This window comes from Triturus cristatus, chromosome 7 (assembly GCF_964204655.1).
Source record: "Triturus cristatus chromosome 7, aTriCri1.1, whole genome shotgun sequence".
In the NCBI taxonomy this organism is placed as follows: domain Eukaryota; kingdom Metazoa; phylum Chordata; class Amphibia; order Caudata; family Salamandridae; genus Triturus; species Triturus cristatus.
Genome location: NC_140590.1, coordinates 1,132,137,138 through 1,132,150,518, shown reverse-complemented (window position 1 = coordinate 1,132,150,518; position 13,381 = coordinate 1,132,137,138). Strand labels below are relative to the sequence as shown.

The following is a 13,381-nucleotide window of genomic DNA, read 5'->3' as shown; positions in this document are numbered from 1 at the left end:
AGCGGACATCTCCACTGATAGCTATCACAGATTAAAATCATCTGGAATATATTTTCAAATAGTAGTATTTAAAAATCGATTATTTGAAAGTACCATATTACAGTAAATTGGCGTGTTTTCAGGTTTAGCAGACATGTAGGCGATCAATCCAAGATGGCCGCCCCAGTTGTGATGAGGCTAATCACATGAGTCTCATCGCCAGAGCGTTCTTTTAAAGAAATACATTACCCAGGATTCCTTGCGCGGGCACAAGCTGTTGTCAGAGGGTAACTCGTTTTACGTACGCACTTCAGCTGAAGCGTGCGTACTCGGAGATCTCGTCCCTCGTGTCTGTCGCGGCTGTTATTCGGAGTGAGCAGTTTTATCTAGATTTCCGTTTTCGTCCCCACTCTCAGCATGCCGAAAGCTAAGGGAAAGAATCGCAGAAAAAAGTTTAACTACAATGTGAACCGGAAGAAACTGAAGAGGAAGAGCCAGAAAAAGCCTAGGATACAGTGGTAAGGAGAGGTGGGTGCGAGGGTAGATTACATTCTAACGGCAGAGGGGTGTTAGCAGGGCCGGTTTTAGGGCGGTGCGACCGGTGCCACCTTCTTGGGGGCGCCGTGTTTGAAAGTTTATTAAGCTTTGGAAGTACCTGCTGCAGCGTTTCTTTCCGCCGGTAATTACCAGGCCTCGCATAAATGTCAAGATAACTCGTGTGATTAATTATCTTCCTGGAGAGAGATCAGCATTTTGTATAGTTGAGGTTTTGACTTGGGTGAAGTTAGTGCAGAGGGTTAATATGCCTGCTGCAAAGAACGTGTACCCAGTAGATTACAGAGTGGGTATGATGTACACAGATCAGCAGGTTACTGCTTTCAAAAGAGACATCCTTTTTGTTACTTTGCAATTTATAACTTAAAAGTCCTAATATAAGACTAGTGAGTTATTAACTTTCATCCCAGAACTGCATACACACTGCAAAGTATACATTATTAGAACATTGATTGATTAATGTTGCAAAAAGGGTTGATTTGGCTAGGAATCGATTCTTATTATTAAAGAAGAACTCCCAACTATGCCGTTTCTTTTTCGACTCTGAGTTTATGCGTCTCTACACCAAGCACTCTTAAACTATACTGCCTACCAGTATGGATGACGTGTGACTCCTACACTTTTAGTCCTTTGGCTTATGCAACATTTCCGATACACTGATTTACACACGCATGATTGATTGTCTCTGTATAATGTGTGTGTGATGCAAAGTGCTCGGACACCCTGCACTGGTATGAGTGGCGCTATATAACTAATTCAATGCATCTGAGAGAGTGTGGTTATGGAGACTTGGTCACTGTTAGGGTGCTAGTGAGAGAATCCGTGGTGGAGGTGGTCATTGAGGGGACGCCAACAAACATTGTTGCACAGGGCGCCACCAGCATTAAAGCCGGCCCTGGGTGTTAGGTTCAGTATAGCTGGTGTTTTTCCTAAAGAATGGTTTTAGCTTGTCAGGTTTTGTTATTATGGACCCACTGAAAACCTCTGTGGACCTTTGATACCGCTGTTGGTGAACTTGATGGAACGTGTTACCAGACATTGAAACTAGGAGAGAAACAGGGAAGAGGGTGAGAGAGAGAATACCTTGACTGGAGCACTCTTTCAAAGGTTTTGTCTGTTTCTAGGGATTGACCACTATTGCCTGGATATTATGATAATTGGTAGATCTGCCTAGCGGTTTCAGCAGTAGATGGTGGTGTGATGAGCCGGGAGCCGCTATTGAAACCTGCTCACGCCACTGGACGCTGCTTAACACACATATAAGACTACCCTAAATGAGACAAAAAAACACAACCAACAAGACATTACATGGATGGTGCTAATACAACTGAGGGGATTGAAAAGTAAAAACAACTATCAGTGAAGGGATGGCAAAACTGGTGCGATCTAAAGCGATAAACAGAAAGTCAGCACAACCACATAGCATTTTGCCAGGCACAGGACTAAGTTCTCAAGATGACTTAAAAAAAAAAAGCTCTACCCTAAAAGACCTGGAAATTTCTCAAACCCAGGAGGTGTGCGAACGAAACACTTACATTGAGCTTTCTATTGTTATTTTTCTGCCTTCATCGACCCATTTTTAGGTTGAGCATGTAGCAGCGCGCATGCGCTGCTCTGGCGAGACTTTTTGTAAGGGGCTTCAGAAAGCTCACCACACACTCGTGTGTGTTTTTTTTTTTTTTGCACAGGCTATTCGACTTTGCGTGCGTCTTTCTAAGAAAAACAGCACGCAATTGGGCAAAGGCGGGTGCATGCCCTGCCTTTTCTCCGCCCATGGCCTATTGCCTGCGGTTACCCGCATGGGCGGCATCTGTTTTGAATTATCGTGCCCAGACGCGGGAGCGATAATTGAAAACAGATCGCTTGCTGTGGGCGCGTGCACCACTTGTGTGCTTTTAGAATTCCGCAGCTGCTGGGGGGGCTTGTTTTTGAGTTTGCGCTATATAAAACTGAAAACAAAGTACGGGTAGCATGAACTAGTAATGAAGGCTGCAGTGCTTATGGTTACACTGATGTGGATTCTGCATGATTAATTCAGTTTTCATGCCCAGAGGTGGTGGGTCAGGCAACGTCCGGTAGTGTCAACACACTGAACACGGTTTGGGTCCTCTTGAGGAGAAAGCACGACAAAGGGGTAGGTTGTGATGAAAGGCTTGTGCACCAGATGACAGGACTCGTCAGTGACTTAAGCTGTTTACATGTCATCGCCAGTACAGGTGCATTGCTCTGCTTTTGAGTTGAATGCTTATGCTTTGGTTGACTCTTACCCTCTCTACTATAGAGTGATGTAAATGACAGGCTGCAGCTATAAGATCCTTCAAAGGGTGTTTGTCCTACCCGTGCCGCTGCGCGTGCTGGTTATAAATGTCAGGAAGAGAGATGCTTGTGGGATTTTTATCAATTGCAAACAGCGGCAAAGTCGGGTAGTGTCAACACACTGAACACTGTTTGCGTCCTCTTGAGGAGAAAGCACGACAAAGGAGTAGGTTGTGATGAGACGTCTGCACCAGATGACAGGACTCGTCAGTGATTTAAGCTGTTTACATGTCATCGCCAGTACGGGTGCATTGCTCTGCCTTTGAGTTGAATGCTTATGCTTTGGTTGACTCTTACCCTCTCTACTATAGAGTGACGTAAATGACACGCGGCAGCTATAAGATCCTGCAAAGGGTGTTTTGTCCTACCCGTGCCGTTGCGCTTGCTGGTTATAAATGGGTGGAAGAGAGATGCTTGTGGGATTTTTATCGATTGCAAACAGACGTTAACTATTTATCAAACATTCAGAAGGTCCGGAGTTTTATGTCTTTAATACAAAATGAAAGGTACAGATTTTATCTCACTAGGATGCGTTTTAATATTAATTTGCTGTGGCCTTTCCTACGAAGGGAGCCTGCCTTAACAATCTTCAAACTGCCCCTATGACTATCGCATGAAGCAGGCACCTTGCACTTATATTGTTTTGCACTTCGTATTCCTCGCACAGGACGCTCTACTTATTGGCCCCAGTATTTAGAGATGCCAATATTAGATGCTATAACTATAAGGCAGCTATCATTTTATTGCAGAAGTTGTATATCTGTGATTAACTTAATTAAAAGTTCAAGTCCTTTGGTCACTAGGAAGAGGTATGGTTTAGCAACATGCATATAAAGAATAGTGACTAAATATGAGTGCTCCTGTGCATGGTTGAGGATAGCATGTTTTCCCCTCAATTGTATTCGTATTTATTTTAATCATATTTTAGAGGATATTTTCTATTACCAGTACTGTGTTGACAGTGGCCATGCACCACTGAGTACAAGTGGAAACTACTCCTAACTTGACTCTGAGTCAGTCGGAACTCCAAGACAAAAGAAGACAACACTACCGCATACACACAAGCTGGCCCTTTTAGCTGGAAAAACGGAAGGTTGTGTAACTTATTATACAACTACATCAGTGGTTTCCATGGAGACAGTTCTCCCGCCCTAATTGTCGACTCTTCCTGTGACGTCACTTTGGGGGCCGGCTAGTTATGAAACTAGTGCTAGCGGGACAAAGGAGAGGAGTCGGATTTGGGGATGCGGTGGCAGAGACTCAGAGGGTATGCAAAGTCATAGACGCAGACTTCCAACAGACAAAACTTACGCAAGAACAAAGAGTGGAAAACAGCATTTGTGAAAGAAGTAGAGGTGCTGGAGAAGTTTAAAAAAAGCGAAGAGACCCACAACATGGAGGGGATGGAGACAGACATGCCGGGGCTTGAGAAGTTCTCCTCAGGGGAGCTGCAAAGATCTCAGGTAGGTTATCGACCCGAGGAAATAACACAATACATGGGGAAAACCTCACACCCTCCTTGTCGCTTCTCCTACATCTCCCTGAACTCAACTTCTCACCTATTATGCAAGTGCCTGGCTCGCCTTGAGCCTGCAGTGAATCGCCCTCCACTATTTAATATACTATAGATTATCGTATATTAATCAGTGGTGGGCGAGCTACTGAAAGCTCGAGCAGGGTGCTTGGCTTATTTTAACTCTAGGGCCTCGTAGACCATCGAGCCCAAAACAAATTAAGTTTCATGTAGTTTCTACCAGCCAACACGCTTTAGCTTCATGGGCAGTATTTAAAGACATCATTAACCTTTGCTGGAGAAAGAAATACCCATCTAGTAACTAAGATGCCCATTGTAAAATTAGAAATCCTGGGATCAGTCTCTGCTTTCCGCTTGACAACAACAAGCATTGGCATAGCCAATAGGTCTCGCCTTTGGGACCTTATAAGTGTTTAGTTATCCAGCACAATATCCTTGGTGGAACAACATCGACTATTGCATGGCTAAAAACGTATAAGGTCCCAAAGGCGAGACCTATTGGCTATGCCAATGCTTGTCTTTTTGTACCTCCTGTTCACATGGGTCCCTCTTGCATGAATCTTGATACAACCCTACTATAGTCTTTGGTGGCGGATGCCCCCATTCATAGGAAGACTTTTGCATTGAAGCGGGGCTAAACAGAGAGAGTGGCCGTGGCCATGGCCATCATAGTGTTGAGACAGGGCATTGTAGTGAATGTGCAAAACTGGGGACAGTAGTGTGGGTTGTCGGCAGAGCATTGTGATGATATAATGGAGAAATCCAAAGCAAGTGTTGAGATGGGTGCATGTCCGTGGCAAGCCAGTTGTGGTAATGGCGAGATCAGTACATAATTTGTGTTTAAAAAAAAAAAAAAGTGCCGGCCTCACCGTTTTATCACAGAATCAGCGCTGCCGAATGCGGGGTTGACATTTTTTGGGGGGGGGAGTTTTATATAGCGCAAACTAGACCCGATATATCGGGTATCAGAGCGCTTTACATAACACCAGTTTCGTTACACAAGGACACATTCATTTTTAGGCTAGGCATGCGCTGCATAGGAGGACCTTTAGCTATCGCTCTGCTCATATTCAAGCACACACTCGTGCTTGTGGCGGCATCCACCTTGCGGTAGCAAGCAGGGGCAGACTGCTCTCCCAAGCGCGCGTGCGCACCACTTGCGTGCTCCATTAACGTGCGCGCACCACCCTCTATTCTTTATCGCTTAGTCTTTTATCGCCATCTTGCGCCTATCTTTCTTTATCTTCTCTTTATTGTCCTTGTTTCAATCATTCAGACCACCCCCAAAAAGCAAAAAAGCTGCGGCTTAGAACGGATGGGAATTGTCCGCTTTCAAAGAACTGCACGTTGTTTCCTCCACAGCCCCCATATATTACTCAAACTGTTGGGGAGACAGGCGCGTAGCTTCTAAGTTGCACGAGAGCACGCACAAGAAAGACCTTTTGTTTAGAACGACAAACACTGTAGATACAGGCAGCTCTCGCCTTTCGTACTTTCAAAAAATCTATGGCGCTTTACCCTGGCCTATCGATGGCCACCAGTGAGGTCCAGATTTTGTCATCTCAGGCCGTGCTTGGTGAATCAGAGTTGCAGTCTGCGAATGCCACATTGATTATCTTCGGAGGTCATTTCCATCAACCACATGGCAGCGTTGCAGTTCTGGGAACTGTGTGATGTTCTGCAGCAGCCTTTGCAGCACTCTCATTCAGTCTCATAACCTCAACACTAAAGGTTAAAGTCCATTTACAGCACTAACTAACCTCCAGCAAGTGAGCGCCAGCAAATTGGTGACACGCACTGCGTCTGACGTCCGACGCTATATCAGGGATGTCACTTCCGGCACCGCAGAGCAGTCTGAGAAGTGTAAGAGATGGCGGCGGAGGGAGCTGTTGACCCGGTCTGGGAGGTAGCGGTGCGTCCGCTACTTTCTGCCTCCTTCTGCCTTGATTTGAAGGAACTGGCTCCGCTGCTTAGCTCAGTCATTGAGAGGGGAGAGACATTTCAACGCGCGTCTTATGCTAGCTAGTGACTCCCATGACACAGTGGACCACCTCTCCCATAGTGCTTCAGACCAGAAAGTCTGCCTCAGCTGTCGGTGAGAGGCAGCAGATATCGTGACGTCAGAAGAGATGCCAATAGCTTCAAATTCATTACTAAAGATTACAACAATGTCAACTCTAATCACTTCCTACTAGGTTATACAAACTTTCATTATCCTGATTCAGCCATTGGCTAAATTAATTAGAGAGAGCCCCCGCGTACCAGTCACATAATATGTCAAAACAGCACTTAAAAGAAGAAAGAAAGGAACCCCGGGACAAACACAAAGTGTTCTAATTGTCTTTTGTATATTTTGGCCACTGTTTGTGTAGTTCTTTTTACCATATGTGTTGAATAGACTTGCTTTCGTAATCTGGGCACCGTCTTCCCATCGTTCTGGAACTTCCATTGCTTATGTCTGGTTTTTTTATTCTCTACAGTTAATAGAGATTTTAAACTGCTTAGTAATGGTGTGTATTTTTTTTTTTTTTGTACTAAAGAGAACTGTGGGGGTGGTATTCGTTGTATAGATGTGTGCCGCAGAACTTTACTTTGTATCATACAGCGTGCTTATTGGTTGTTGTGATCTGGCCTGCCTACATTCTTTTATAGAGAGCATTGCCGAAACGGGTAACTAGCTGTGATGCAGTGTGGTGCCTGTGATGATGCGCTATGTTTAAGCCAACTTAGTCTAAAGGGAGTGATGGAGAGTTGCTTGTTCTGTGGCTGCCGGCTGGCATTGGTGTTAATTCTCTTTAAGCAAAAACATTGACAAAGCCAATAGCTCTAACTAAACACTTATAAGATCCCAAAGGCGAGATCTATTGGCTATGCCAATGCTTGTTTTCTTAGGCATGAGGAGATTAAGTGATTTGCCCAGAATCACAGGATGTTGAGTGTCGTAGCCGAGGAATAGGTACACCATCCTTGTGTACAGTGGTGAGAGAAAGGGTGTATGGTTTTGATGCAGTGATGAGGAAGGGATAACAGTCGCAGCATATTGTAACACGAGATGTAGCAAGCTTTTAATGTAGCACTGCAAGGGGAAGCTTGTTCATGCTAGAGTGCTGAGGAAAGGTGGTAGTTGGTTGACCCTGAATTAGCAAAGAGACACAAAACCAAAATACAGTAACTGTAAGAACACCTGGCACAATATAGTGGGCGCAACGCTATATTCCTCACAAATGTACAACCCCTAAACATATAGCCTTTAAACCCAGGTGTCCAATCCCAAAACGGTCGCTGCCAACATACTAAAGACTGCGCTTGAGGCAACACATGCACATGGAAGGGTGGAAAGGAAACGCCATAAGGCGCATGCGCACCACATAAGTCCATATATACAGTTTCAATATATTGTATCTTTTCTCTTCTTTGGAAACGTTAATGCATTGGGGACAGTCTCTGAATTGGTAGGTAACTCAACATTGCAAGATTTGCAACCAATCCGCAGCATTGACAAACTTGCAGGCCCACATTTGTATTGCTCATAAACTCCACAGAGCCTGCATCAAAGTGAGTTACAGCATGCATTGTCACTCGCAAGAGAGACATTCTTCGCCAACTGAAACAGAGTAGTATCACATGCACTCATTCCATCTCCACACTCAAGCTTATGTTTTTTCCCGATGGCTTGGAGTGATGTAATTACAGAACAGGAGCCGTTCCACCACTGCCCGTTCTCAAACAGTTGCCACATCCAACCTTGTGGGTGATACAGGGATGCCTTGCTATGGGAAACACCGTTCACAAAAAAAAGGTGGTAACTTTGGCTGATACAAATTGAGTCCCATTGTCACTCACAATTTGGGGAAGCCTTCTCTCAAGAATTTTTTTTTCAAGACATCGAACATCTCCTCTTTCATGGGGTGTTCTAGAAACTTCAACTCAATCAGTTTGCTTTGGTAGTCCATTATGACCACAGCGCTGGGAAGTAGGTAATTTGTTAATAGCTCCAATAAGATTTATATCCACTCTCTGCAATGGTCCTTAAGGCGAGGTTATGGGTGTGAGTTACTTGTCATCACACGGTATGTTTTGTCTAATTCTCTGCATACCAAAACAGGCCACAATAATACATTGTAAGTCTCTTTTTGGTACCAGTTATCCCAAGGTGACCATGTGCTAGAGCAGTAATATGGGATTTCAGTTTGATTGGAACAACTAAAACATTCCTGCCAATAACATCATCTTCTACAGTGAGTCTACCTTTAATTGTTCGATATGGATGCAGATTAGCTTCTCAATACTTTTTTCCAACTATTCACTATTAAATTCAACACTCTGGCATACTTGTACTCATACTGAATCACTTCTATGCTTTACCTGTGGTTCATTGCATGCTTGTAACACCGCTCATCCATTACATAATTGTGAGAAAGTGGCTCTGTATATACTGTTCCTTAATAGGTACAGGGTGTACAGAGTCCACAGACCCCAAGGGTTTAACAGAAGTTAAAGTTAGATAAAGATCCAAAGTGGTAGCCTGGTCGAGCAGTAAGACAGTATCAGAGGACGTGTAAAGCATTTGTTGTACACACTCAGTCAGCAAATAGTTCCACACACTCAATAACTGAACTCTAGGCCAATGGTTTGTATATAAACAAATATATGCTTGTTTTATTTTAGAACCAACACTTGGAATTAAAATATACTTTCTCGACAGGAGATGTATCATAAAAATACTTTTGTATATGCAATTGACTTTTTAGTAAACAGTTGCAAATAGTTGCAGTAGGCAACTCTATTTCTGCACACAATACATTGAGCTCAATGATAAATTCAGATTATATGCAACAGATTACTTTGTAGATTACTTTTGTAATTCCAGGCTTGGATCCTAGATCCAGTCCTGGGTCAGTTCTCAGAATCAGCTGTTAAAAGTCGACGTTGGTACTGTAATGATTTTTAACTAATGTTTAGCTATTCCAAAAGTGAGCACTTAGAAAATATTTCAGAGCAAACAATCAATGATTCCCTATGGAAGGAAATGTAGGTTACAGGTACAGTAGGTTATCGTTACTTTTGTAATCCAGTACTGGGTGTCTAGACTCAGTACTGGGACGTTTATCCAAAACAAGTAAGTAATTACGTTTTCAGATGTTATACGATTTTTGAGGAATATTTAGAAATTGCAGAAATCAACACTTAGAAGAAATTTCACAGAAAAGCAGTCAATGGTTTCCTATGGAAGAAAAATGAGTTAAAGGTAAGTATAGTTGTGGGTACTTTTGAGAGTCAGTGCTGGGCACCAAGATCCAGCACTGGGAGCTCACCTAAGAGCAGGTGAGTAAATTCGTTTTTTGTCACTCGGCTGATTTTTGGTGATTATTTGAAGTTTTGAAAATTCCACACTTAGAAGAATTTTCAAGCAAAAGCCTTTTGATGTCGGAAATCTTACCCTCTTGTTGATCGCGGTTGGGGTGGCACTCTGTTCTGAGGCTGCAAGCTTCTTCAGGATAGTCGAGGGGGGTCCTTGGGTGCCGGACTCGGGGTCACAGTCGCCGTGGGGTCGTCCTCGTGGGTTTAGTTCACTCCGGCACCGGCCAGGCTGGGCGGGTGCAGAGTGGGCTGGGATCGCGGTTCCGGGCTGCTGCCAGGGGTGAAAGGTAGGTTCTGAGTAGAGCCTCTACTCATGGGAGTCCCAGGGAATCAGAGTTCAAAGGTAGCCAGGTCCTCCGGGGTTTCTGAGGTTGCTGGCCACAAGTGATGCCGCGCTGGAGCAGGAGCAGGTTCGAGGGTTGACAGGCCGGTAGGGCTGGGGCCAAAGCAGTTGGTGTCTTCCTCTTTTCAGCAGCTGCAGGGCAGGTCTTTGTTCTTCTTGCTCTTCTTGTAGTTTCGAATCTGGGATCTGGGGAAGGAAGGTTCAGGGTGCCCCTAAATACTAGATTTAGAGGCGTTACAGGTAGGTGAAGGTCAGGGACCAATGGGTCCTTGTCCTGGGGTGGGTACACCCCCTATCCTGCCCCTCTCCCGTGGGAGGGGGGCAGTAGCCTAATCCTGATAGGGTAGGGCCTCCCATCTTCGAGATGGCGAGAGCCCGGAGATGTGCTTCACCTCGCCTCCCCCACCTGAGGGGTGGGGTGGGCAGGCTGGCACATCCCCTGTCCTTGTATGGGGTTTCCGGCCAAGCTTCCCGCCAGAGTGGGGGGTTCCAGTGGCCTGGGGAAACTCCTAGAGGCGGCAGGCCTTTGAAGCTTCCCTTTGCTCATCCTGGGGGAGGAGATTTATCACCTCACCCAGGATGTGCATTGTTGCAGGCCCGGGAGAGCAGGGGCTCTCCCACCCAGGGGTCCAGCAACGTGTCTGCTGTGTGGCAGCCTGGGCAGCCTCAGAGCAGACGTGGATTGTAGGTTAGTTGTAAGGGGGCATCTCTAAGATGCCCTCTGGGGTGCTTGGTACATTAAATCTCACACTGGCATCAGTGTGGGTTTAATGTGCTGAGAAGTTTGATACCAAACTTCCCAGTCTTTAGTGTTGCCATTATGGTGCTGTGGAGCTCGTGTTTGACGAGCTCTCAGCACCATGTACTCTTAAATGGCAGCACTGCACTTACAGTGCCCGGGAATGGACCTGGGTACTGTAGGGGCACAGGGCTCCTGCGCCCACACCATGGGCATAAGGCACCCAGCCAGAGGGGTGACTGACATATGCCTTGGCAGTGTGGGTGTTGGGCATGGCACACTGATGTGTGCCATGTCGACTCTTCATTTTGTCCTGCACCCAGACACTCAGCCTGCAAAGGCAGTGTGTGTGTGTAAGGGTACAGGGCCCCTAAGGGTGGCACAATGAGTGCTGCAGCCCTTAGGGGCCTTCCCTGGTCACAAGGCCCTGGGTACCTAGGGTACCATTTACTAGGGGCTGACATGTGGCCAGGGTTTGCCAATTTGGAGTTTGTGTGTTTTAAGGAAGGAACATAGGCCCTGGGCACCTGATTGGCAGGAGTCCAGGGTACACTCAGTCAAAGTACATTCAGCAATTTAGCAAAAAGTGGGGGCATACCATGCAAGAAAGATGGCACTTTCTCACAATAATCAACTGTGACATCCTCATTTCACTTGTCACAAACATTGGGATCACATGGCATGCATGGTTGGAAGTCAGCCGTGATGTTTGTCTTCCCCAAGATGTTTTTGAAAGTGAAGACTGTTGGGACAGGAATGTCCTCTGCCCTGAGTGCCCAATGGCAAGTATCTGGCATCCTTGTGTTTTTAGGTCTCGCCTAGGCAGTGCATGTGTGGTCTCTCGAGACTTGGTGTTTACTGTATGGGCTTTCAGCACTCCCCTCTGTTTTATTTCGTGTGCCTTTCAGAATTCCTTTGGTGAATAGTTTACATTTGTCCCTCCTTGTGCTGTTTGGTTGCGCCCTGGAGACTGGACCCGTTACATAGATCACTTCACTATCGGCTGTATATGGTAGTTTCAGCTCACTACTTTTTCTTTTGCCATGGTTTGTTTGACTTTCCGAATGTGCTCAGGCAAGGGCTGCGAATCATGTCCTTACCTTGTTTTCCATTGTCTTTGGTTTCACAAGTGTTTTTTCAGCCTGAGGCTATGTTTTTTAATCCTATAACGTTTTTGTTTCATAAGCTCAAATGTCCAAGCCTTAAATAATATACTTACTTAATGGAAGTGTAGTTTAAGAAGACGAATAAAAAGTAGTATCCACCAATTTACACTGAGTTTGACAGCGTGATAATTTGGATTCAATTAAAGAGGTAAACGTGCCGTTATTGCTCTGTTTTATGAAAAGGGAAGCAGCTTTAAATTGTGTGCTTTCAACTTTTGATGCTTTCTTTTAGGTCTCAATTGTTGCTGAAATAAAATTAATACCAAGGGCTGCCTCCTCGTGCTCTTCATACGTGGCATGTAATGTGAGGTTACTTACCAATCTAGCACCGAAGGAGTATGCAGTTCCTGTATGTAGGAGAGTAGGGTCTGCAATCCTATGATCACCCAGATTTTTTTGCTTTTGCTTCATTGGTTTACGACTTTCTCCGGCTGTGGGCCTGCCAATCAGACCCACAGCCTAGCTGTTCTCTCTCGAAATTAACACACGTACGTTAGGTGCATCCACTAATTGGAACTGGGCCACCTTGTCAGTCCCTGTCTCAGCATACCACAGGTATCCAGGGCATCGGTGTACCCAGGGCCTACCAGGGGCTGAAGCATGTATTATGCCCCCCCTGGAATGGCCGCCCAAATCTGACACAACTGGCTGCACGACAGCTGGGGCCACGTGGTGTAATCACCCGTTGCTGTAGGTGTAGTATTCCTACACCTAAACCCTAAAAATGGACACATGGATTCCTATCAGTCACTCCTATAGCAGGCCTTATCAATCCTGAAGGCAGAGTGCAGGGAATCATGTGGGACGGTGCTCTGGCGCGAGCTGAGCCCGTCGACGGCTTGCGGAACCAAACCCTAATAGCCGTTCCATGGTGACGCGGGCCAACTACTTTTAAGGCATTATAATCCTCGCGGTTATCTGCTAACTTTGGCATCGCATCACCTATACATGTCGAGTAAGGTGTCATACGAATGGGAATACGAACCCCTCGCCAGTCCTGGTGACGGGGTTAGCATTCCCCCCTTTTAGAGGGGCACGACATGGAAGTAACCTTGAACCCCGGTTAAAGTTGACTCAAGCCTCAGCATCACAAAATGGATGCTGCCACCAGACACAAGTCTGACCTCCTGCTGCTGGGGGACCTTCCAGCAAGGGGAGCTTGGACAAAGGGTTTCCTGTCGAGGGCGGTGTTAGCACCGTCCCAGACAGGGTTTGTGTATCCCAGGTAGGCAGGGCTGAAAGGAAGGTGACTGCAAGTGGCACCCCGGTGCTCACTGTGCATAGCCCGGCTCAAACCAGTTTCGGGGGCACACCAGCCCCTGAGCTGGCGCGAAGCCGGACAAAGGATAGGGGTGTAACCACCCCCCTCCTGGCTCCACCCATAGGTA

At 45.9% G+C, this 13,381-nt stretch overlaps 1 protein-coding gene across 1 annotated transcript in view; it reads left to right on the top strand.

Moving 5' to 3' along the window:
• Positions 1-240: 240 nt before the first annotated feature.
• Positions 241-13,381, top strand: part of NOP16 (NOP16 nucleolar protein) — an 81,772-nt gene continuing 68,631 nt past the window's right edge. The window contains exon 1 of the mRNA XM_085618280.1: positions 241-497. Coding sequence (XP_085474406.1) covers positions 397-497 — 101 coding nt within the window. The 5' untranslated portion in view covers positions 241-396. The remainder of the gene's footprint in view (positions 498-13,381) is intronic.